The 25,712-nt window shown below is 41.1% G+C and overlaps 2 protein-coding genes across 3 annotated transcripts; one reads left to right on the forward strand and one right to left on the reverse strand.

Moving 5' to 3' along the window:
- Positions 1 to 3,666: 3,666 nt before the first annotated feature.
- nmnat2 (nicotinamide nucleotide adenylyltransferase 2) lies at positions 3,667 to 11,010 on the reverse strand. Its single transcript, XM_030775736.1, has 11 exons — positions 10,926 to 11,010; positions 8,308 to 8,396; positions 7,425 to 7,492; positions 7,038 to 7,116; positions 5,835 to 5,958; positions 5,640 to 5,720; positions 5,155 to 5,199; positions 4,757 to 4,833; positions 4,247 to 4,348; positions 3,922 to 3,989; positions 3,667 to 3,769 (listed from the first exon to the last, which is right to left on the reverse strand). The coding sequence occupies exons 1-11, from the start codon at positions 11,008 to 11,010 to the stop codon at positions 3,667 to 3,669; spliced, it is 921 nt and encodes a 306-aa protein (XP_030631596.1).
- A 1,695-nt stretch (positions 11,011 to 12,705) lies between these two features.
- smg7 (SMG7 nonsense mediated mRNA decay factor) lies at positions 12,706 to 25,332 on the forward strand. Of its 2 annotated transcripts, XM_030775446.1 has the most exons (23): positions 12,706 to 12,790; positions 15,380 to 15,411; positions 15,841 to 15,958; positions 16,117 to 16,249; positions 16,434 to 16,605; positions 16,901 to 16,972; positions 17,115 to 17,265; positions 17,528 to 17,663; positions 17,975 to 18,137; positions 18,351 to 18,507; positions 18,734 to 18,804; positions 19,075 to 19,135; positions 19,229 to 19,348; positions 19,641 to 20,058; positions 20,388 to 20,529; positions 20,707 to 21,080; positions 21,464 to 21,814; positions 22,514 to 22,663; positions 23,236 to 23,319; positions 23,542 to 23,698; positions 23,987 to 24,157; positions 24,424 to 24,578; positions 24,748 to 25,332. In XM_030775446.1, the coding sequence occupies exons 1-23, from the start codon at positions 12,765 to 12,767 to the stop codon at positions 24,859 to 24,861; spliced, it is 3,528 nt and encodes a 1,175-aa protein (XP_030631306.1). In that variant the 5' UTR covers positions 12,706 to 12,764; the 3' UTR covers positions 24,862 to 25,332. The 2 variants fall into 2 exon arrangements, with proteins under 2 accessions (XP_030631306.1, XP_030631307.1); XM_030775447.1 differs by lacking the exon at positions 22,514 to 22,663.
- Positions 25,333 to 25,712: the final 380 nt, after the last annotated feature.

Consider the following 25,712-nt stretch of genomic DNA (forward strand, 5'->3'; position numbering starts at 1 on the left):
AAAACATCTCAGGTCACACAGACTAAAAACTACAATAGAATGCAAAATCGAAAACCAAAGAGTTTTATTCTTACAAAATCCAGAAAGATGGAGTGGAAGAAAAATACCAGATAGAATCAGTGTCACCTAATTTGATATTAGGCACCTTATTGTTGGCTTTCATGGGGATTAGCCTAAAAAAAAGTCATGAGGTGAATTTTGTTTGTAGTATGAGGTTTTATTAATGCAGTATTTTGTACAGCTGAATGCAGTTTTGCTACTGAAAAGATGAGATCAAATATTGTTGTTGTTTTAGTGTATGCGTGGACTGAATGGATGTTACTGAATATGTATTTGAACATTTTTCATCGTTAAAAGAATTCATGAAAAAAGTACCACTGTGAAGTCTGAATTAGATGTGAGATGATATTTTCATATGAAAATCAAAAGAATTTCCAGGTGTGTTACTCCTGTTCCCATTTATGAAAACTTTTTTTTTTTCTTCACAATTACCCTTTCTATGTAACTGTAATGAAACATTCCAAATAGAAACTTGTTGGAACATGTATTTATTCTTTTTCATATTTGTTATGTCATGTGCTACTGAATAAAAATGCACAGATAATGTTTTGATTTTTATTTTTTATTAATCTAGACAGCATGAACACTCTTGAACAAAGCAGTAGTTATTTTTTATGACAGCATCTTCAGTCTACTGGTTACTATACAAGTGTTTTTAGAAACAGAAAGATAAAGTCAAAACCAACATGAACATTTGAGGTCAAATTATAAATTTACTGGAAACTACAGCGGTGCCATGGAATTTTAATGTCTCGACTGACTTGTTCCAAAAAACTCAACACAACACAAACTTCAAATTTCTAAATATCTAAATACCAAACAACTTGAATTTTCAAGTGTTTAATGAACAATCCTATCCCACTGTTTCTGTATTTGGTCTTCAAAACATCTGAAATACAAACTGATCAAAGATTACCCCCCCCCCCCTCCCTCCCCTCCCAAACAACAAAGAGCAAAATATCACTCTCTTGTGTGCATTAAAATAATCTTCACACAGAATGTCCTCCTTACTGGTAACTATGAAATGACTATATGAATTTAGAAGAGACCTGATATTGATCACCTATTTGAAAGATGATATGCTGGAAGATTGGCTGATAGTAGAGGTATAGTAAAACGTCATGTTTGAAACACTTAAAGGCATGCAGAGGGTAATGACAAAAATGTAGACTAAGAACATGTTTATAGTTAGATGCTATTTTCTTCTGAACACAGTGATAGAAGTTCACACAGAATATTGGAAAATGTGACCCAGGTAAAGCATCCTGTCAAGCTGCTATGCCGTACCATGAACTGTTGAATGGACTTGTGGAACTGTGGTTTTTGGATGTGGGGAGATTTACTGTAACTCAGTAATAAACTGTAAACCATAAAGATAAAAGGAAAAAATGAACGATGAACGATAAAAAAATAATAATTTTGTTGTTAAGAATGCCTCGAATAAGAACATAACTTTGGGTTTTGCAGTTGAAAGCCTGAAGTCTGAAGCTTCCTAAAAATGAAATGTGAGGTGAATGAAATTTCAAACATGAGCGCATACAAAGAACACAAAGGTTGATTATCTTTTGTTGGTGACAGTTATTTAGACATTCAAGTACATTAGGTCTTCAGACATGTTCATATGGCCCACCTCTAAATTCAGCCTCTAACCATGATCCACGAAAGCTCCGTTTTTTTATTCATATTTCTAAAAATCTAAAAATGTACTTTTCTTTTGGAAATTTTACAAAATAATTATCAATGGACCATATCTAACAATCCTCTGAGAGTTTAAAATCAAAAGTCTGCAAAAGTCTTGGGTGACACGTTTCCGGACCAAATTGAGATTAAAGGTTCAAATGAGATCATAAGGTGTATAAAGAAATGCCAGAACACAGCAATTCACCTGCCTCTTCATTTCAACCTGTGTATTCTTCGAAAAAAAAAAAAAAAAAACTTTTTTTTTTCCGTGCTGCATAAATAGACTCTTGGTGGAATATGACACACCATCATAATGTATGATGTGTTTCTCGCAATTATCGCACAGGTTGATAACTGCTCCCCTCTAAAAACAAATCTCAATAACAGCGAGGTACCTCCATAAAAGTGGCTTTTTCAGGAAAACAACCGATAAAATGACCCCCTTTTTTCAGCAAAGGTCACGCTGAAAGCGATATCTAATTGACATGCAGAGACCATGCCTAAACTTGACGGTTTGCATGTACAAGTCGGAAACCAGATCCGGTGCAATCAAATCAGTATCGAACGGAATCTTAATACGGGACAGCAAGAGAGGCTTTGCTCTTAATCCTCCTTGCTCTTTCGCCACTTGATCCGTCTCATATTGGCATCATCTCAACTCCTCTTCCTCCAGAACAAGCACAGCGCTCTACAATGTGGGAACCTTCTTATTTGCATAGTGCGTCGGCCCCTTCCCCCGGACGAATCGAGATCTTTCCCTTCCGTACAGAGGTTACAACCTCTTGCACGTTCTTCTGACTGCACCCGCACTGCACAATCCCACCTCGTCAGTCTACGTCCACATACAGCACACGGCAGGATTGATGTGGACACTACTTTCTTGCTTTCTCGCAAATTCATTTACAGTGCCGCAAAGTCACGCTCTCTCTCTCTCTCGCATTCTTTCGTTTAGGAGGGTTGAGATTGAATAAGGAGAGGAGAGAAAGGGTATTTAGCATTTTGTACAACTTCTAATATACAGACCTATCATTGTTTGTCATATTTTTAATTCCTTGTTTTTTGCTATCTCGGTGAAAGAAATGACCATTGAGTAGAAGATGAAAAGGCAGTGATGTGTTTACTGAGAAATGTATTAATGACAATTCAGTCAGTGTCAAGCAAAAGCAAGCTTCATTTGAATCAATCTGCACATAAGGTAAATAAATAAATGTAAACATCTTTCTTTAATGTGCAAACAAATAAGTAAGTGAAATGACTGAGCCTGAATGTACATTTAAGACATAACGTAGAAACATAATTCAAAATGCAACTGTGAAAAAAAAAAACAGCTTATCTTTGTATCTTTGTACATTGATCCACAGTGAACAGAAAATGAAGTTAGCCATGAAGTGTGACTATGCACCAAAGTTTTTGCAAACACTGTCACAACAGACTATAGTCTACAAGGCAAGTCAAGCTCTCTCATGCGCAAAAGAAAATTTGTAGGCATGCAATTGAAGAACAGTGAAGAACAGACAATATTAAATCAACAGCAAAGGCCAACATTACATAAAGTAATGTTTCATATTACTCTCTCTCTCTCTCTCTCTCTCTCTTTGTCTTACCTCTTTCTCTTTCTTTCGCTCTCCCACTCTCTCTCTCTCTCTCTCTGGTTCTCTCTCACTCTCATCCCTCTCTCAGACCACCTGACTCAGTCCCTGAAATCCCATTGGTGGATGAGGTGATAACAGACAGTTCTCTCAGGCACAATGCTGTACACTCACAGGCCCAAAAGAGTCACTATGATACAGTTAGAAGAGACAGACAGATATTGAATGCTCCTCTACATAGGAAAAAGCATTAGCACAGGAGGAGTATACTGTAAGTTTCACACAGAAAAAAAGATAAGACAAGGACGACCGATAGGATTTGGTGTGCTTTCCCCTCCTATCCGGAGGCATTAATGTAGAGCTGAGTCTGCAGGATGTAGTCAATGACTGGCTGACAAAGGTAGTCTACCACGTGGCCATCTCCATGTTGCAGGGCAAGTCTATGGGGGAGAAATTTTCTACAGTTAGACAGACAGAGTATCTGGACAGCTGATGTACATGAGCCTAACTTCAGTGTGAGACGGTCTGTGTAAAAGATAGTGGCAGGGCTGATTATGTCCGAGTAGGGTTTGCAAAAGTGAAGAACACTTGCCTGCTCTTGGTTGAGCTGACAACAGACATCGGGTGATTCATATCATCTTTTACCACAATGATGTTGTTCTGAAAACAAACAAACAAACAAACAAACAAACAAATACTTAAACGCTAAATACTGTTATAAATTCGCATCTGATAACAATGACATATTTCACCAAATACTCTTCCCACAATTTTTTTTTCTCCTTAAATACAGGTTGTTTTGTTCTGACTTGATTGCGCTGTTTTAATGCAATTACTGTTGCGAAACAACATCAATTGTTGGAACATTACCAAGCCTCCAGGACAGAGAGGGCTGTGTATAGTGCTGCTGGTCTAACCTTGTGCTTACGGAGCACCGCCGAATGATTCATTATCCTCTCTGTGTCGGCACCATCGCGAGGCACCACCACAATCCCAAAATCCCCTACGATCACCTCCATCTGAAAAAGAAAAACAAACAAACAAACTAACAAAAAAAAACAACAACAGTATAGCTTTTCTATTCATATCCATAGTACAGAGAGAATTCAATCAGTCCCACACAGCTTCCCATTACGTCTCTCTAAGTTAGTGTCTAAGTGAAGGTTTGAGCACTGAAGACAGTTTATTTAGTCAGTCTATCCTATGAAATACCTTAATATCATCTAATATTATGCATACATCTAAAATATATTTACAGATTTGACATACACTGTATGCGTCATGAGGAGGAATTTGTAAATATTCATTATGCTATCTTTATCTTTGTTAAAATAATATGTACAAACTTAAAATTCCTTAGATAACCCTCAAAATGTGAGGATTCTCATGGTAATGCTGATCATGAAACAATGTTTAAGAGGACTTACATCACTGTCCTTCCACAGACCGGGGATACAGAAAGACTCCAGCAGGTCACTGCCACACAGGAGGAGAATACGCAGCTCTGTAGAGTATACAAACAGACAATCCCTCACAAACTGCCTCCCAAACAGAGAGAAGACTTAGCAAAATATACCATTACAGTCTGCTAAAAATGTCGCTACATTAACGTAACAGAAAACCAATGAAAGAATTGCAGAGAAAAATAAATAAATTAAGTCTGACCCAAAATGCTAAAAAAAGAAAAGGGGGAAAAAAAAAAACCATCAGGAAAATTGTTCCCACGCAAACAAAAGATGAAGTAGGTAACAAGAGACACCCAACAGGGAAAATGATGACATCAACCATTCCTCAAACAGTTCAGAAAAGAGTCAGATTTGCTTACCGATCTCTTCATATCGCATTGCAGTGCCAAGGTTGGCATTTTCATCTGTTCAGAGGATGAGAAACGTAGGTCACAGAGCTGATTGATTCATTAGAAGTCACCCCCAGTCATGTAAAATGTATGTTCTTCCTTTCCAACATGCTTATGAATAATGCACAGCGCATGAGTGATGGAGGAGACTTTCAGCGGTGGTGTAATATAAAAAGATTTTGTCTTTACACATCACAGTCTACATTACAACCTTGCTCACAGCCTCACACACCACGTAGATCTGGTTCAAATCAGTCAAACCGATGGCACACACTGTCTCAAGGAAGGAAAGATACATATTTCGACGCAGACTGGATGGAATATTAAATATTCGTGTAAAATAAAACACCGCTGGGTAGGAGTGCGTGAGGTTCAGGTTTTGTGTGCGTATGTGTGTGGGCGTTTATGAAGTTATGAGTATGTATGAATCCACTTTCTTTGCCATTAATATTTACCAACAAAGGTAAAACGCTCAATGTGGGGGCGAACGCAGCAGATCTTTCCCAGGCTCTCACTCATCTTGTTCCAGAGTTTAACTAAAAAAAAGAAACACATGTCAGTATTTGATTTCAAGCCTTGAATGGTGTAGTCATCCTAATGGTGGGCAGCTGATAACTGATCTACGAGAATGACATTATAGCATAACTCACTGGGAGTGGGCTTGTTGACTGTGTTGTTGTTCTGATAGATGGGAGGAGTCTCATTCTGTGGCTGACCAATCACAGGGGTTGTAGAGGGCGTGTTCACATTGGAGAGAATACATCCTGTCACTCTCTAAAAAGCAAAAATATTGAGTATATATTGTTATGTGTGTTGACCTCACTGGTTGAGAATATTTTAACTGTTAACATTAAGCAGATAAAAATATCACACAGCACTATGTAACAGTACTAGTGAATCCCAGTTGAACATTTCAGTTGATATGGCTTGATGCCATGGGGAACCATTGGGAGACATACATTTGCATTTATTAATTTAGCCAACGCTCTTGCACAGAGAGACTCCACAGAACTATTTCTCAGATGGGAGGGCACAACTCTCTGGAATAACCTTCGGGGTTAAGTGCTCAACGGGGTACATCAGGGAGAATCAAACCCACATCAACCACTTCAAGGGCTGCTTCCCTTAACCGCACTCAAGAAGTTTAACAATCATCATTTAAAGCCCAACTTCAAAGCAATGCTTAAAGAATGTCAAAGTATAATAATATCTATAACTGCACCACTGTGACTTTGTGGTTAAAGCCATGATACTCAACCTATGACTCGCAAACTGCATGTGACTCTTCAGTAACTTTGTTGTTCTAAAAAAATATTTTAATAGATGTCGTCTGATTGAAAGTTCCCTTTCAGATGGTTCACTTGACATCACAACATATGGAAATATGCTTTCGGTCTAACGTCTTGTCCCTCCCAGGAACATGCGTTTCTTTTTATGTCCAGTGGTGTTTTTATTTATTACAGTTATTGCACTATAAATCATGTCTTTCATTCTTTAGTAATGTATTTCTAGTGGCTATATTCTAGAATGCATGAAGATTTGATGGAAGAATAAACTGTCTTCTAAATCTGGCTCTAGCAAAATATTCTTGGTAGCATGGCTCCCGAACTGGGCAAGATTGAGTAATACTTGATAACTGCTTTGCTCTGTTGTCTTGCACATTAGTAGAAAGATGGAAAGACTTGCTAGGGCTTTCTGATTTACTAATTACTCTATATAGTGATCCATGGGGGGACTTTTTGATTAGCTAAGGTCTCACTGAAGTTGTTCAGTGATGTTAATTTTCCATTGTTGATAAATTAGTTGAGGGATTACATTATGAGTGATTGTTAATGTGAAGTGCCAGTGAGCACCTTCATGAGGTCTCGGTGATGCTCCAGCACACTGCAGGTTGTCTGCCAAGTGTCCTGGTAACACTCCCATGGGTCCACCCTGGAAACGAACAAGGAACATCAATACAACTCTGTATTTGTATATGATCCCTCATTAATGCAAGGATGCATTATCATGATAAGTTCTTGACAGAAGAGAACCACAACATTTTTTTTTCACGAAAAAAAAAATATTTCATGACTCGTGAAAGAAGCTGAAAATGATGCTTCATTTCCTCTAATATTACCAGTGTTCATTCTAGAAACAATTCCCTTGGGGTCTGTAAATTGCATTAACATCAGTCAATATTCTGTTACCAAAAGCTGCCGAACTCTTCTGGATTAATCAAGACTAATAGAAAATGATACCTGATCCAATCAGAGGACTGCACCGCCAGCTGGCACATGGTGAGGCGATGCCTACTCGAGACAAGGCCCTGTAAGCACAAACGTACACAAATGCACATAAGCGTTTTTGTCATTTTTTTAATGGAATAAGGCTGCAGCAGTTAGGTTAGGTATATTGATATGCATGAAAGAGACTGTACATCTCTACGTGTAGATGTAGTCTCCACTATCTTATCCTACAGCTGATTCAGTTCTGACATCAATATGTTATAGTGTATAGATGACTAGATAGATCACCAACACTTGCAGGCAGTAGGCGAGCTGTAGGGGGATGAGGGGGGGGGGGGGGGGGTGCCATCCCCCTTGTTAGCAAAATGACTAAAATGCATCCCCCTATATACTCTATAGAGTAGTGTGAGTGACCAGTGGGCCATCTCCCCTGTTAAAAAACAACAAATTGCCCACTGCTTGTAGGGCACATAACAGAAACATTATTCCTAGTCACTGGATTTTCATGTTATTGAGTTAGCTTCGATGTGTAACAGTTTTCCTTTTTTTTTTTAACTTTCGTTAAAAATGATTCAGAAAGACTGAACGGGGTTTTTTTTCTCCATTTAATTTTTTCTCAAGTTTTCCAGAACACTCATTATTCATGTTTTTTTTTTTTTTGTTTCTTACAGCGAGGAAAACTAGGGCAAGCTTTTCATTAATTCCCGGAAAATCCCAGGAGTGCCAGGACTATTATTAGAGGTGGTTTACATGCTTCAAAGCAAAATGCTGATGTGAAGTGATATCTCTGAGTAATGTACAATGCTATCCAGAAAGTGTGATCTATCAGCTGAGCAAAAGCCTTGGGCAGAAATCCCCTTTTAGAATTCACTGTGCTGTTTCTTGGATGTCTTACAGGTTTTCCATAGGAGTCATGTACAGGAGAGATGATTCCACCAATCACGATGAATCGTCCAGTTTTGTGCAGGTATTCTCTGGCTTTCTCTGCAAACAATTAAACGAAAGAAAATCAGATATGATCACACAATAACGTTAAACATGTACTTGTGAGTGCAGTTAATACATTATTCAAAACTTTATAACGAATCCCTTATGGCACACCACAGCACTTAGTTATCATGGGGCTATTTCAAAAAAAGTACAGCCTGAGCTATAAACTATAGCCCCTCAGTTTCCCAAGGACGTTTGATAAAATACCTCTGAGAGTAAAATGGTGACTTAAGCCCGTGAGTTGGCTCTGGATGATCACTGGATGATGCTCCAATCATAGCACTTTCATACAACATAACTTGAAAAAGGACTGAGCATCTAATTCTTGCAAATGCAAAGTTTTCTAATGTAGGACATGTTGTCTCAGTAATGCTGTCTCTGAAATCCTGATAAGGCAATACCAAATACATTTTGAGGAGAGAGTGAGAGAGAGAGAGAGAGAGAGCTAGAGAAATAAGAGCTCTTAATGAGGAATGAACGGGACTGAAGCCCTGAAAGGTACCCTAAAGAAATCACGTGCTACAAGATGAAAGCTCTAAATGGAAGAACAGTACAGAGAGAAAAATCACCACCAAAGAGGAGGTTCTTGAAGAACATATTCTGAATCATTATGAGGTGATATATTACACAGCAAGGATAGTGTAATGTAATCTGTATAAAACATGTTGCACAAATCCATGTTAATCATTTCATACCCCAGTGAAAATCAATTTAGCACAATAAATTAAAATTCTATACATGTCTCATCCACTCTGTAAGCAAAGTAGCCATGTATGAACCTTTTTAACACATATACATTATATGATTTTATGTGCCTTGTCCCTAAATAATAAAAACAACAGCAACAGCAGCAACAACAACAACAATAACAATAACAATAATAATAATAATAAAAATAAAAGCACCTATCTGACTAAATTGGGAATTCTGACTGCCCAGAATGAGAACTGCTCTCATTTCTTTCAGTAACACTAAACATCAATGCATGCATGGAGAGAGAAGGTTTGAAAAATAGGTCATGGTATCATAGATGTGCTTCTTTTCACTCTAAGCCGTTGAAAACGCCGCAGACCCTTATTCACCAAATTACAGTAGTTCTCATACAATCTTTCTGTGAAATAGAACCATTCTGGTGTCCAAGCATTCAGCCTATTTAATGCTACACGTCTATTGTTCCCAGAGTGAATGGGGCTATACACGAGTCTATGTCAGGGGGTGAGGGATTTTAATGGTCATTAGGTAAGTCCCCTTTCCCTGTGTCATCTCGGGAGATCGTTTCGAGCGTCTAAAGTTAAAAGGTTTTAACTGATGTCAAGCTGCTCTCTCCATGGTTATAAATTAGGCTCTAAATCGACAAATCGAAATTTTTAATTAAGTAGAACAAATAACCATTATCCGCGTGTGCTGTTGGCAGGCTAATTGTTTACATGCCTGAAGTCATTGAAGGCATGAAAATAGGCCTATCACACAAGTCACACAAATACCGTTTTTAAAAACGCCCCACGCCATTTGCTCCTTCACGGCTTTAAAATCAAACTGTAAACAGACATTTTACCTGTTAGCTTCAGGCGTTTTTTTGGACATCTCTGCGTGTTATTAAAAATAATACAGTGAAATGACTTGTTAGACAGAGCCGGCGTGTGCATCAAACAGTTCGTCGAGGATTTCATCAGATGAAACTACTAGCTAATCAAAAGGAGTTTCATTCTCATGACTCAAAGTAGGGTATGGGTCGGGGCAAGTCACGCATAGGAGCGATTTGTAATGACAATCTTCTCATTCGAAATGCAAATAAAATATTGTTCAAATATATTATAAGAAAGAGAGAGAGAGAGAGAGAGAGAGCCTTAGTTTCATGATTAGTGCTAAAGCTTGTGTTATACGTTAAGAAGCTTGTCAATAGCCTACGCAAATAATACTCTTTCTTGCTTTGAATGACGCATTATCAGAGGTAGAGAAACGGAGCGTATTAATTTGTACTCTATTTCCTGACTGAGCAATATAATATCACTTGAATAATCGAATCGTTGGAACTGATGTAATTTTTCTTTCTCTTGAGGACAATGCCGCACATCAGACTACGTATGCTACAAAAAAATAGCATATGCAACTTGAAGTGTTGTCTCGTCATGAAGATGGCCTTCGAAAATTGTTTTAAAATCTTGCACTTAGGTAAAATGAGCCGATATCACTGTTCACGAGCGTTAGGCAGATATTGACCTCTCGGGAAAGAACGGTTGTGCCATAAATATCACATTATCAATAATTCTGTTACAGTCTTAGTTTCTTGACACGGAGGCCGTCGCCCATTTCAGCACTCCTCTTTGGACAGCGGTTGACATTATCGCCTCGGAGCAAAACGTGAAACGGCCTAATCATGTCGTACGTCCTGAAACCGTATGAATGAAAACATATTTTTTTCCAAAGCGACGACCATTAAAATATAGTAGTCAAATACCACATTTTGTGTGCAAAACGAGGACCTAAAAGATAAGCTAAAGACATTGCAATCAAAAGGCTTACCAAACATATGAATATGTCCTTTTGTGATTGGGTTGAAACTTCCACACGACAGCAAAATAACGTGCGTTTTAGTGGTCTCGGTCATTATATTTCTGGTTAAATATCCGTCTTTTCACATGTAGATTATAGTCGACCTTTTGTTTGGTTCCGTTTGAAACCGCAGGGATAGGCGAGGTTCATTCGGCTGCGGCAATATCACTAGTCTCTCTGGCAAAACGCAGAGCGTCACTAACCTGCCCTTGCGTTGTTAAAGCTACAGAGCCAAATCAAGGAGTGGGATACAGAGAAGTCTCTTAGTTTTATCGAATCGACAGACTAATAGATTTTAATGAAAAAATCTGCTCAGCTGCCCTCATGTGGTCTATTTAGAGAAATTCAGCTATTTGATATTGTAAGACAATATCACAAAGGAGAGGGACATGTTATAATCGAGACTCAAGTCAGTTTGAAGGTTAAACGACGATAAAACTTACGTGTAATGAAATATATTCTATATCTCCACAATCTTGTCTGCTAAACTGTGAGAGTGACAGAGATTTCTCAAAACCCGGGGTTAAACAACGTCCACAATCGAGTCTCACTGGTTTTCACCTATGCCTTTTGATGTCTAACCTCTACCATAGGAACACATCTGTCAGTATAACCTCTTTCAGTGTGGTGACTGGTTTAATGTGACCAAGCAGGACTTTCTGAATTTCTGAATGTGTATACATCAAAACAAGAGCTCACAAAGGAAAACTAATCACAGTTCTTGGGAACACAAAGTATTTGTTACATAGATTTCCTCATATTAAGTGTATTGTTCAGAGTGAAACTTTTTCTTCCAATTACGAGTACGAATACAGCGCAGGTAACATGCAGTTAAAGATTACAGACCCATTACCGCAGCCGTTGTCAGCTCCAGCTCAGTGGACGCATCTATACAAGTGCTTGTCTAAACCGACAAAAATTCAGCCAATCTAACTAATCAATGTCAAGATTAGTTTACACACACACAAACAAAAACAGTTTTACCGACTGGTACGATAAGTGGCAAACATTGTGCTTGTATTCGTGTCCATTAATCTAAATACAGAGGCTTTTAGAAAATTTGTTATATATCTTTAATTGCCCCTTAGTGTTACACGGGAGTTTTGACAAAGGCGCGGCAATCTTTATGGATGTAGTAGGAAGGATTGTTCTCTCGCTGTATGAAATTTTTGACATGAGTAAGAGGTAATACAAATGTGATACATATTAAGCTACTTTGAGGAAATTACATGTATCACTTCAATTGTCAGAAAGACCATGCTTGCAGTGTCCAGTGCTGCTTTGGGGTCTCGGAGCCAAAATGGATTCCTGAAATTGCTGGACGGTCAATAGATGTCGTTGTTCGCACTGATTTTTATCTATGAGCAATTGAGGCATGCATGGACTGTGGATGTCCATCATAATTCTCTTTGAATTAGGGCTTGATGGTGGGAATCGTAGAGATATGAGCAATTTCATCTGAATGAGCCCAATAACATTTATTTTATGTAACTCCAATTTTATCGGTTGGCAATCTCATTTAAAACATTGTTAGCTCATATCTATAGTTTTGATTTACGTTTTCAGTTAAATACATAGCACCTCTGGAGTTACTAACGGTCCCATAGAATGGTCAGAACCTCAAGTGCAGGGTTTGAATGAGATTAATAGGGACGGCTTGGTAGCCACCCCTCTTGGTCTGTGTTTGGGAATGGTAAATGTGTACACACTTCACAGCTTTTACTGGTGACGGAGTAATGAACAATATGGCGCCGGGAGTAGCTCGAGCTTCTGGACCTGTCGTTGTCTAGAGACCGGCGATCGGGCAGGATGAACCTCTGCGCCCAATATTTACGGTAAATATTGATAAAAGGTTGATAAGCCTACTGTATCAATGGTCATTTAATCTGCTCCCTGTGTAGTTGGTTCAAAATAGCTGGTTATAGGGTTGTTGCTATGCTAGCATAACCCATAACCGACCAGTTCAGCCTTTAGCTTTGCTAATTATGCTATGTTGGCTAGCCTATCCAGCGAGTTGATGCTAGCGGTTGTGTTGACAAGCTAACCTAGCCATTAACAGTGATGCATAGTCAACAGAGCTAGCTTAACCAGTTAGGTAGTTTGCTAACATATACGGCTAACCTTTTCGACAAGAGTAAACCTCGTTCTCGAGTTATTTCACGTTCTGAAATTGTCGTCTGTACATTACTAGACACCAGTCTGGTGAAAAAACGGTCTTCGATAGTGGCGTTATTTGCTATTAGAGTAGTTTAGCTCACCTGGTCTTTGTGGCTAAAGTTGGCTAACTGCAAGCTAGGTTATTAACTAACAAACCAAAAATATAAGCTTGTCACAGTTTAACCTCAGACAAAGTCCATATGTTGGTTTACTAGTTTCTTGTGTGATCATATCGCTCGTAATGGGTCTGTATGCTAGTACAGCCAGTTAACCATCTACAATAGCTAACCCAGGTGAAGTGCTTAGCGAACTTTAGTGAAGTTAGCTAGCCTAGATACGGCTATCAATCTCACCGCTTTCCTTGGTTTCATTTTGTTGGTGTGTAAATGAACGTGTCACTTCGAGGTCATGTCCAGTAAATTTTAATTACTGATCCGTTAACATTTGGATTACTCGTTTTCTGTTTACAACGCCGTATTTATGCTAGGATAGTTGTTAAACGTAAATGAACATATGTCTTGGCCCTGTGTGTATGTATGCATTACAGGATAAGTTAGCTTACGATCTGATGACTGTCATGCATATACTGACCAATATATGTTGGTTTATTGGTTTGCTAACTATTGTTTTGTGTGATGACGGTCATCTTGTAGCTTTGAGCTATTCATCAGTTGACATCCGAGCTTAGCAGTGAGACTGATAACCTTGAGGGTGAACGTGGTAGTAAACAATTAATTGACAGTAGATCAGCACATGCATGCATGTATGCGCACGGATGTATCCTGTCTAATCCAATCGATTCCATTAGCAGATGGACCGTGACTATCATTTAATAAAAGGCGTTTTGCAGCAGCTAGCAATTGGTCAGCATCCTCTCGAGGCGATGTTTTGAATGAGTGAGAGGTTGTCTATTATCTGTACCATCCTGATATCGGTGTAGACAGATTTCGTCTCGTCCTACACGCTAAATTTGAGTGTTGTGTAGACACTGAAGCTTCCTAAGGCCAGTTTTTTTAAAAGGAAATATAATACGTCCAAATATTGTACTAGGCTAGTACAAGTGCCTCACCTTTGAGTAATAATAAGAAACAATCAGTTACACGCTTGAATCAAAACAATTGTGCCCTGCCTTTGGCGCTTAACCGGTGGTTCTGATCATAAAATCGAGGATACATCCGTCCCTTTCACTATACTCATGAATATTCTGTTATGAAAGCCCGGCTTATAGCAATCCCATATTTCGTGTCCACGTTTGATATTGTCCACTCGTTGATGGGAGATCTGTGTCAAAATGTTCCACGATTATGGCATAAACTGGAGATAAAACTGCCGCAGTGGTATGTTGCTAAATAGTGAGGATATTCGAAATACTACTCTTAGGATTTCCTGTCAAATAGTGCTCCAGATTTATTCTGTGAACTGGTTAGCCAGTTGCTACAACCCCACTGTGAGCTCTGAAATGCCTCATATCACATTGCCAACGCTGATTTGAATGATTATCCACTAAAGGTCACTGACAAAAATACTTTGTGAATGCAGAGGCCATGTTTTTTTCCTCAGGCTAAAACAAAAACCTAGTCACTGCCAACTTATTAAGCTTTGTTTACAATAGGTCTGCATGAATTAGTCTTTGGGGTCCTAGAGGTCTGTCCATTTTCATGAGAGTTAAGTTGTTTGTCATAAAATCATCAAATGTTTCAATTCTGCAAGGAGGAAAGTTTGAAATACATTTGATTTTATAGGCTTCATTGAGAAACATTTTTAAAGTGTGTGTTTTGGGGGTAGTGGGAAAAATAAACTGATCTGTCAATTATTAGCGATTCGGATGATGGTTGTTAAACTGTAATACGTTGGTTAGAATCAGCTAAATACATCACAGTGAAATGAGTCATTTATTTTCAGTTGATTATTAGAAAATGAATCCAGTTAATAAAAGCTGCAGTTCAGGACTGATTTAGGGCATGTAAATCTCTGGCTATTTTCAGTTTACACTTGTGGTGTAATTGCTTTGTGATGGTAAACATTGCATAAAAGTTGAATGGTTTCACTTTCAGTTGTGTTGTTTGAAGGTTCATTTCACTAAATGCTGAAATAAAGTATTCAACAATAAAAACATCTTAATGCCCTGTATTGACAGTTAAACATCTTTAAACATGTGGGCGTTGTAAACTGAGATTACAGAATTGTTACATGCACTAGTTTCAAGTGTTTAATGCTGTTTCATTTATGATGTAATCTGTCTCTCTTTCATGTTTTGCCCTGAGTAGGCAGGCAGAGGCCCTGAAGGCTGACATGACTGGTATGTTGTAAACCTGGGCAATATTTCTCTCTCTCTCTCTCACCTTCTCTCTCTCTCTCTCTGACCTGTTTCATCCACTGGGCTTTGAATATCAGTTAAGAAATACACTTTACTCAGTTCTCAAATGTGTCTAAATGTTGCACATCGATAATGATTGATAGTCTTTTCAAGCTCATCTTGTAAGTGTGAAAGCTGATGCTATCTGCCTTCATTTGTTGCTCTGATTTCATCTCTGTAATATTCATATTTTGGTAACCATGGTATTGCATGTGGTTACTAAGCAAATGTTGGAAAGGCAGCCTGTTATGCTAAATTGATTGTTTTTTTTTTTTGGTCTTGTTTTTTTTTTTTTTTTTTATACCAAGCTGTAAAGGCATGTGTGAAAGCACAGATATGACTGTGCTGCTGTTCTTACACTTTGTGCTACAGATTCAAAGCTTGGTGCAGCAGAGGTCTGGACATCACGACAAGCTCTTCAGGACCTATACCAGAAAATGCTGGTCACAGACCTGGAGTATGCACTGGACAAAAAAGTAGAACAGGACCTGTAAGAAAACACCACTAATAACAAAGCCATCAAAACAAAAAATGAAATGGGAATAAAAATGCAGTAGCCTAACGCAAGCATATGTATTTTTAATGTCCTCAACTTTGATTTGCAAGTATAATATTCTGCTGCATTTTTTAAAATGTGCTTGTTTGTAGCTGGAACCATGCATTTAAGAATCAGATAACAACACTACAGAGTCAAGCCAAGAACAGAGCCAACCCCAACCGAAGTGAAGTCCAGGCCAACCTATCCCTGTTTCTCGAGGCAGCTAGTGGATTTTATACACAAGTATGTACCCGTGGTAGACACATTCACTGTCAAAGCTCAAAGGAGGTAGAAAGAAACTGCTAACAGTCTACTCTTAACACTCACGATATGACAATACATCAGAATAATCGTGGCTGGAGATATCCATTTGAGAGAAAATATGTCATGACACCAACTCACTTTTTGTCTTTTACCAAATCTTCAGTTATTACAGGAGCTGTGCACAGTGTTTAACGTGGACTTGCCTTGTCGCGTGAAATCATCTCAGCTTGGCATCATTAGCAATAAACAGAGCAGTACCAGCGGCATAGTAAAGCCCCAACCCAGTTCCTGCTCCTACATCTGCCAGCACTGCCTAGTCCACCTTGGAGATATAGGTGAGCACGATCATACAGATGCATTGGAATTGTTTTGAAAATAAATTATTTATATATTTATAGATATTTTTTTTTTGCCCACCTTGGACATGTAACATTTTCCACGTGATGCTCGGTTCACTGTCGATGAACTCGGTCATTTTTTGTATGGTTGGAAATTTTATTAGTTTCCTGAAATGAGCTTGTCTCTCTCACTGAAACGCTCCAACGTGACAAATAGGCGTGACGAAAAGATATGTAACAAATCTAGTCTCTTATGAAGCTGAGACTAATAGTAGTTTTATCTGTCCTGCAGCACGCTACCGAAACCAAACCAGCCAAGCAGAATCTTACTACAGACACGCAGCGCAGCTTGTTCCGTCAAATGGTGAGGAATCCGTTTGTCACGACTTTGAATTTATCAACCAGACCGTGATGGTGTCGCAGGGATTGTCATTGTCATCAAGTGAAGGTCTCTGTTCCTCATCTCAAGTTAACACAACTCTATACATGCTGTTTCCCATTCACAGGTCAGCCTTACAATCAGTTGGCAATCCTGGCCTCCTCCAAAGGAGACCACCTCACGACCATCTTCTACTACTGCAGGAGCATTGCTGTCAAATTCCCTTTCCCAGCAGCCTCCACTAACCTTCAGAAAGCCCTGTCGAAAGCTCTGGAAAGGTCAGCAAATCCCTCACCAGCCTGACTCGATTGTTCATTACCAAACCTACTAAATGGATCTTGTGCGGAGCATGTAGTTGTGTGGAAATGTTAAAAGCCGACTTGAAATAGACATTATCAAAAGAAATTGATCTGCAAAGCAAGAGTGTTGGAATGAAATGACGATATCCAGGCATCAGTCAAAATCAGGTGTATGATGTAACGTCAGAATTAATGACAGGAACGTGACTGTTTTTCTTTTTCTGTTGTTTTTAACGTGCAGCCGTGATGAAGTCAAAACAAAATGGAGCGTGTCTGATTTCATTAAAGCCTTCATCAAGTTCCATGGCCATGTTTATCTGAGTAAAAGCCTGGACAAACTCAACACGCTTCGAGAGAAGCTAGAAGAGCAGTTTCAGGTACGGCGCAGAGTTGGCTTCAGAGATTTACCTGACCAACATCATTATCAATACATCACTTTTTCTGTCCTTTTCATATACGTATACAAACAATAATGCTGTGATATTTTTTTCTGTAATGGTTTTTGGACCTGAGACATTTTTGTATGTTTTCGCTTAGGAAACATGTTAAGGCACACAATGCATGTTGAAGACTGTGTACCCCAATTCTGAAATTTTAAGTACATATAGAACTGTATATAGTTCAGCTTGTGAAGGTTAGTTGTCAGTCCTCCACACAGATATTTATCTTTTTGCCTGCTCTTTTACAGAGACTGATTCTCCAGAAGGCCTTCAGCTCCCAGCAGCTGGTCCACATCACAGTGATTAATCTGTTTGAACTCCACCACCTGAGAGACTTCGGTACCGAGGCCGACGAGCAGAGTTTCAGCTCAGACGAGCAGATCAGCTGGATCCAACTCCTTGGCCTCTTCAGTGCGTGCCCGCATGCTTTACCTGACCTTTAAAAGTCATGCTTATTAGAGTGGTTAAGTTTAAGAAGCACTTGCTTATGGTAATAATAAACCCGAGACTGTACTGCTATTTTTAATCTATTGAAAAACGTAACCTTGCTACCCTGTTATTTTGTTACTGATGCGCAACAAAATGTTAAAGATGACGCTTTGATGTTTTCTCTTTGCTCTGAAGTGTCTTTCCTGGGTGTCATGTGTAGCCGGGCCTTACTGAATAAGAATCGAGAGGAGATCTTGGGCGAGTGCCCCCTTCCAGCCATAAAAGTGTCTCTTGATTGGCTGAAGCTTCGCCCTAGTGTATTTACAGAGAACGTGCTGGAAAAGCGACAATAGTAAGAATCCAGTCTGATATTTCTATGCCGTGACCTGTCTGAATTTAGATAGTAAGGCTCTTTGTGTTGACAATATGCATGTTCCTGTTTTCTGCTTAATTCACTCAGCCTTTGTTGGCATGTTAATTGTAACTGTTGCTATCCTATGATTAAGTAAGAATTTGTGGAAATGACTGGATATCTGGGTGGGTGTAAAAAAAAAAACCTGTACTAATGTTTCCTACAGCATTTGGCCGTGGCTCGTGTCCATTCTCAACAGTTTTCAGCCTAAGGAAGAGGATGTGACATGTGCGTCAGGTAACACCATTGTGATTTCTCTTGAATTAACTGGTTTAATGGTCAAATGACTGTACACATTTGATAGCGAAACCTAAATCTGCTCTGAAGGTGAATTTGAATCGGGAAATGTGTGAGACCAGTGTGTTCGGGTTCATTTTGATTAGTTTGTTTTAAACACTACAGTGCAGTGTGATACATGGATCACAGAGAGCCTCTCTGTCTGTGTTGCATGAGGAGAAAACATGGCCAAGTCTTGCCGAAAAGCTTATTTTGTTATTATTTTTGTAGCAACTCCACTCCCAGAAGAATTTGAGCTACAAGGCTTCCTGGCCCTGCGGCCTGCCTTAAGGTACACAGTTAAATTGCGAAATGAATTCATTTTCTGATTTAACGTATCAGAACATTTTCTCAACACTTAAACTATTATTGTATCATTTTTCAGGACCTTGGATTTCTCTAAGGGGCACCAGGGTATTGTGGGTAACAAAGACAGTTTACTGGTCCATGCACGACACCAGCGACTCATTAGTCTCGGCAAATGGGTGGCAGACAACCAGCCAGGGTGAGCTCCTCCTTCTCTTTTGTTTTCTGTTTCCATCTGTGTCGTTTTTCCCTTTTGCTTTCCATTGTTTTCTATGAGTGAGTTTTTCTTTTTTTTACTTTCTGTTTCTTTATGTGTTGGAGTTTTGTTATAAGTAGTCCATTTAATGTTCCTTTCATGGAGACACTGAACAGCGCACGACTGTATCTAGTTGCATCCTTTATGTTCAGTTTGTTACTTGCTGCTCTTATCTGAGTGTTTGTCTGTATCATTTTTTGCATTCATGATTGATTTTGTGTGTGTGTGATTCCAGGTTGATTCAATACAGAATTAGCGATGGCCTTCTCCTCTTCGTCACTGACATCCCCGAGCTGGCTGTGGAGGAGCCCCAGGAGAAGGACACGCCTGTGCTGCAGGAGTCATCTAACGGAGAGCAGGCACCTCACGAGGGTTCGCTGGGGCTCAAGTCTGTCCTGTCTGCCGGAAAGAGCCAGAACAGCGGGCTGGACGGCACCGAGAGACCCGTGGTCACTTTCAAAGAGAACATCAAACCCCGCGAACAGAGCCGGGAGCAGGGCCGCGGCCAGCACCAGAGGGAGACGGCCAAGGAACGGGCGGGCTTCGGCAAAGGCAACGGGGTGCAAGGCAAGAACGAACAGAAGAAAGACGGAAAGAAGAAGAGCGAGGCGAAGAAGAGCAGTCACGACAAAGCGAGCGATGTCGGAAAACAGGTGAGACGAGTGTTCCGTGGAGAGGATACGGCTTGACATTTCAGGTTTTTTTTTTTTCCTTTTTTCTTTTAATAACACTTCTGATGAGTCATTGCCTGCTGAAGCAGGCAGTCTGGAGGGTGATTTATTTTATCTGATACGTTGACCGGGTATAATTAATAAATAAACGCTTGATTTATCATCGCGCTCATTGGGTGTTAACTTGCGTTGACTTTAAAGATCTGACTCACTCTATCAAGTGAGACATTTTAAGAGTTAGACTGAACGGTATGATCTAAACCCTATATTGCCTCACCATAAATGTGCGCCCCTGTATTTTTAATGTGAAGGTCAAAACCCAGACAGAGTTGAGAAAAACTCCGGTGTCGGAGGCGAGGAAGACTCCCGTCACGCAAACTCAGACCACCTGCTCGTCTCAGTTTATCCCCATTCATCACCCTGGGGCTTTCCCTCCTCTGCCCAGCAGACCAGGTAACTAAGACAGACACTCACAGGCACACCCTTGGGTCTCTTCCCCCTTTTCCCAGAAGGCCGGGAGGGAGAAGATCGATACAGTCACACCACATGACACAGGTTGTTACCCACTTGTTAATGAAGAGCCCTGTGCTGGTCTTTTAGCTAAGTTTGGTTTTATTCCTCCCCGGACAGGTTTTCCTCCCCCGGCGTACGTGATCCCCCCGCCCGTGGCTTTCTCCATGAACCCCGGCTTTACCTTCCCGGCAGGCGTGTCCGTGCCCGCCCAGTTCCTCCAGCCCGCCTCCCACCCCCAGTCGGCCAACCAGGTGCCCTCCGGGAAGCCCTCGCACATTCCCTACAGCCAGCAAAGGCCCTCCGGTCCGGGATCCCTCAACCAGGGGCCTCCGCAACCACCGCAGGGACAGCCGCCCCCTCCGCAGCCTTCCCAGCAGGCCTTGCAGCAGTCGGTTCAGCTCCAGGTACAGCAACAGCAACAGCAGCAGTCGCCTACCAAGCAGAGCAGCCAGCTGGGGAAGAGCCCGCCACATCATCCTGGCATGCAGCAGGTAAAGCAGGATTTCCCAGCCTCTGTGTTTTTTTTTCTTTTAATGATTTAGACTCGTTTCCTCCTGACGGTGCTTGCGCGTTACATTTCTCCTTCGTTTGCTCGTTTTGTTTTTCTCGTGGTTCAGTAAGCGGGCTTAGGTTTCACTGCAGCAACTTGTGATGGTCAGGGTGGTTTCCATGGAAATGTGGCATAAATTAACCGTGGCTTTGGCTTTCTCCCACCTTCTCTCTCTCCCCCTCTCTGTCTCTCTCTCTCTCTCTCTCTGTCTCTCTCTCGATTTCTGCCCCTCTGACGTCCCACCCCCCCCCACTACCCCATTTCTTTTATTTTTCTCCCTCTCTGCCCTCCTCCTGTTTTTCCTCTTCTCTCGCTGTCTCGCAGTACATGCAGATGGCCGAGCAGCCGGCTCAGATGTGGAACCAACACCAGAGCCAGGCGTCTCTGCAGAAGATGCCCATGCAGATGCCTGTCAAACAGCCTTTCTACATGCCTTCCCAGGACCCCATGAAACTCTTCGATCACCCCATGCCCTCCTCTGTGCCCATGCAACCCTCTCAGCCAAGCCTTGACAAGCAGATGAAGTTTCCGGAGGTCAAAATGCAAGATTTCTTTTGGGAGCCGCCGTACCGGATGGGCGAGGGCAGGAGCGTGATGGGAGACTTACTGGGCAAACGCCAGCCTGGAGTTTTCTGCCCTGACCAGGAAAACTCGTCCAGGGGACAGCCGTATGAGGTTAGCCCTTTGCTTCATTACTTACTGTTGAACCGGGTGAAAGAGTCAAAGCCGTGGACAAACCAAGGCACACTGAGACCTAACTCTGTATTTATGTGTATGTTTTTAGATGTTAATCCTGTTCTTTATATAATTGATGGCTTGTTTGTTTGTGCCAATCCTTTAACTGGAGCTCAAACGGGCCCCATTTAGACAGTCATTTGCATTAAAAGTTTCAACGTCTAATTCAGAGTAATTCAAAGACTCCACCAGCAGAGGGAGCTCGTTCTTTACTTTTCCTGTCTTTCTTCCTCCTTCGCCTCATTTTCCTCTGCTAGGGTCTCTACTGAGTGCTCTGTACTGTAGGCTTTCTTATATGGTGAGGGTTGGTAACCCAGAGGCAGCCATGTCAATAAAACAGCAGTAATTTACTGATTTTAATTATAGTGCATGGTGATAATGGAGTAACTCTCTGTTTGATGCATCCATTCTTTTTCAAGTTTTTGAAAGTGTTTGAAACGTACAGTGCTTAACACTAATATAGCCGACAACTGTGCCGTTTTCATGGTTACCATATTCACAGTTGTGAAAGGTGCTTTTCTCCTTTAGATACTTTTTCTTCAGGCTTCCTCTCTTCTTACAGACCTTCTCTTTTTTTTCCTTCTCTCTTTCTCTCTGTTTTTCTGTCTCCTTCGATCCCTTGGTGCTTCATCTCACTAGGACAACAAGAGCTCCCCTCTTCTTCCTCCAGACCTGTTAAAGACTCTGGCAGACTTTGAGGAAGAGGAGGAGCTGGTCTTTACTAAACCTCCTGATTTCTACCAGGCCTTGGCCGGGCCTCTAAACTCTGCCCCTGGAAGGAACATATTTGTATGTAGTTCTTGTCCTATCACCACTGCCCATAGGCAGGCAGGGCATGACTAGTCTCTCAGCTTTTAGATGACTGCATGTGTTTCCAAAATGATTTTAGAGGCCTTGTTCTGTTCTGTTTATGGGCAGAGGAGTCTGAAATCTATTGTGTATCATAAACAGAAATGAGGAAAAGTTCTTGGGATCAGCTTTTGAGACAGTTATTTGAAAATATCATCTCAGTGATATAGATATAACATAGACTTTGAATATCATGCGTTGGAAATAAGATCCTACTATTTTACTAGAATGTTTTATTGCCTAAATGGTTATTTCTTTTTTCAAACATGTGTTCACACTGTCAAATCCATTGACAAATACGCCATATATGTAGATATACATCTTCACATGACATGTTATAACAGTAATGTATCAGAGGAAAAAAATGCAAGGCATGTGTGGTTCCAGTGAAAATCACTGGGGAAGAATGCAGTTCCTATTATGTTTGAAAAGGAAGTGTGAGTAAACTTAGGCGTGAACGAATAGTCTGAATATTGAGGGCCGTGTAAGCTATGTGCCTCTCCTCCCTGCAGTTGCCAAACCAGTCAAGACTTGACAGCGGGTCTGATGTCATCGGCCAGTCCTCTCTGCTCCCGCGGCCTGTCTTCTCAGTGCAGGTGAGGTTTTCAGGCAACCCTCTAGACCAAATGCCCAAATCAGCTCATTTACATAATATAGTCCTGATTGGTCAATCCATTCAAAATGACCAATCAAAACACTTTTGACCAATTTGTTCTGCTTCACACTGTAGGCAACAGCGTAATATGAATGAATGTGAATTAGCGTCTGTGAACCGGTGACTGTATTTCTGTGCTAATTTTACATGTTGGTGTTTATAGGACAACACTTATCAGAACAACAGCATTTTCAGTGAAGCCTATGGCAAAAACATGACTTCCACACCCAAGCCTGATGTACCCATGATGCCCCAGGAGCCTTCACTCTACTCCCTGTTTGAGGGAACTCCGTGGTCACCCTCTCTCCCTGCCAGCTCAGGTATGGCATTCCGGGTTACTCATATCCATGGTCGTCACTGATTAGATCTGACAGAACACACTCTACAGTATCTTAATAAAATACCAACCAAACAGGATATTTTCCAGTTTATTCTTGTTGATGGTCAAGACATTTTTTAAACAAGCTTGTTAAGTTGTAAGCTGAATGAGAAAAAACGCTTGGAGCATTTCAAAGCTGAAAAATGTAGTATTGATTCTGATTAGTGTATGAGTGCATTTTTATGTTAGTGTGGTCCAAAATTTTTTTTTTTTTTTTTTCTTACAACAGACCACTCAACACCAGCCAGCCAATCGCCTCACTCGTCGAATCCCAGCAGCCTGCCTTCGTCCCCGCCCACCCACAGTCACGGCACTCTGCCCTTCTCCAATTTTGGCCCCATTGGCACACCAGACAGCAGGGACCGGAGAGCCGCCGACCGCTGGAAGGCTGAGAAGTCCGGTAAAACTCCACCGCGGCGCACGCCGGCCGAGTTTTGAGATTTTTTTCTTGCGTGCTAGTCTTTGCTCGTTTGGGTCGTCACCGCTCTGGGACTTTCATAAATTACCTTCATAATGTTGAAATGATGTAGACATCGACATCCCTAATTGAATCTGACTTGATTTTGTTAATAACTGATGACTACGAATTGATGACATAGTGGAGGGGTGGGAGTGTAATGTTAATGGTTGCAGGACAGTGTTGATGTTGAATCTGTCTGTGTGTAGGTGTAGGCGGCTTTGGGTTGGACTATTTGCCGGCTGCTTCGTCTTCATCGTCTGCCCAGGAGACCAGCTGGAACCAGGGAAGCTCCACTAGCAGTTGGGCAGCCCAGGACATGACCATGGAGGATTCTTCCACCGTCCTCCTCGACAGTCTGAAGGTACAACCGCCATACCTACTCTCACACAACTGGACTGGTTAGATTTGAGTTTTAGAGTCCTGAAGTTCTGTTGCTTTGGGCGTAAAGGTACATGTCAGATGTAATTTGTCTGCCTTTGTATGGGTCGAAATTGTCGGAATGACACACGCTCGCTCTCTGGTTCTTTCAGTCGATCTGGTCGAGTTCGATGATGCAGCCTGGGCCGTCTGCTTTGGAGCAGCTCCTCATGCAGCAGAAACAGAAGCAGCAGCGTGGTCATGGTACCATGAACCCGCCACACTGAAGGGTCCGCAGGAACAAGCACTTGTGTGGAAAAAATTACGCTTACGTAAGAAGAAGAGGTGAAAACCCAAAAAACGAGCTCCAATCGGAAATTACCGGCATTTCACCGGCACGTGGAGGCTGGAGATGGCGAACGATCTGAACCGACAGGCTCAAAAAAACCAACCGCTCGCCTGCCCGACGAGGAAGGTGCAGCCCTTTCTACTCCTCTCCTCCCTCTCTCTATCTCTCTCTCTGCCCATGCCGCCACGGCAAGGAGGGCGTACAAGCACCTGAAACCCGCCGCGCTGCTCAGCACGTAGCCGCCGCAGAACTCTGACTCTGAGGAAATCTAAGACTTCCTCTCTGACTACCACCCTGCCTCTCGTAGGGGTCAATGGTTATTCCTCTTAACTCACCTGGGCTCCATGACTTAAGAACTCTGGACTTGGACCCCCTTCTCAAGCTGCCTGCTTTAATCTGCATCCCGATGTGCGCGTGCGCGTCCCACTCGAGACTGACACACAGCAAACACTCTGCAGAAGAGATGTAAATGTGTGTGTGCGTGTGTGTGTTTGTGTGCGACTGAAGAGGGAAATTTACAGGAGAGCGAAGACGACATTTTTAGTGGGGCGCGTCGGAAGGGAGACCTAATTAATTCAAAGTTTGGATTTATTTTCTTGAGCCTGGTGGAAAGTGTCTGTTTAGCTGGGAAAAGAAAAGAAAAAAAAAAAAAGACAGATTGAATGAATGTTTGAATGATTGGAGTCATTTGGCTGTGTTACTGCCTCTGTTGGTATAATGAGTGTGCCTCTCTCTCTCTTTTTCGGACTGCACACAGAAGCATAGTTTGACGCAGACGATGGATGATGA

The sequence above is a fragment of the Chanos chanos genome, chromosome 5 (assembly GCF_902362185.1).
Source record: "Chanos chanos chromosome 5, fChaCha1.1, whole genome shotgun sequence".
NCBI lineage: Eukaryota > Metazoa > Chordata > Actinopteri > Gonorynchiformes > Chanidae > Chanos > Chanos chanos.

Bases quoted from the DNA above. Each gene is read 5' to 3' on its own strand.
- smg7 (XM_030775446.1), top strand. From the start codon at position 12,765: ATGAACCTCTGCGCCCAATATTTACG. The intron at 18,138-18,350 runs GTGCGTGCCCGC...TTTGCTCTGAAG, and splicing joins CCAACTCCTTGGCCTCTTCA to TGTCTTTCCTGGGTGTCATG. The intron at 23,699-23,986 runs GTATGGCATTCC...TTCTTACAACAG, and splicing joins CTCTCTCCCTGCCAGCTCAG to ACCACTCAACACCAGCCAGC.
- nmnat2 (XM_030775736.1), bottom strand. From the start codon at position 11,010: ATGACCGAGACCACTAAAACGCACGTTATTTTGCTGTCGTGTGGAAGT. The intron at 8,397-10,925 runs GTAAGCCTTTTG...AATTGTTTGCAG, and splicing joins AGGACATATTCATATGTTTG to AGAAAGCCAGAGAATACCTG. The intron at 5,959-7,037 runs GTGCTCACTGGC...TTTGCTTTTTAG, and splicing joins ATCACCGAGACCTCATGAAG to AGAGTGACAGGATGTATTCT.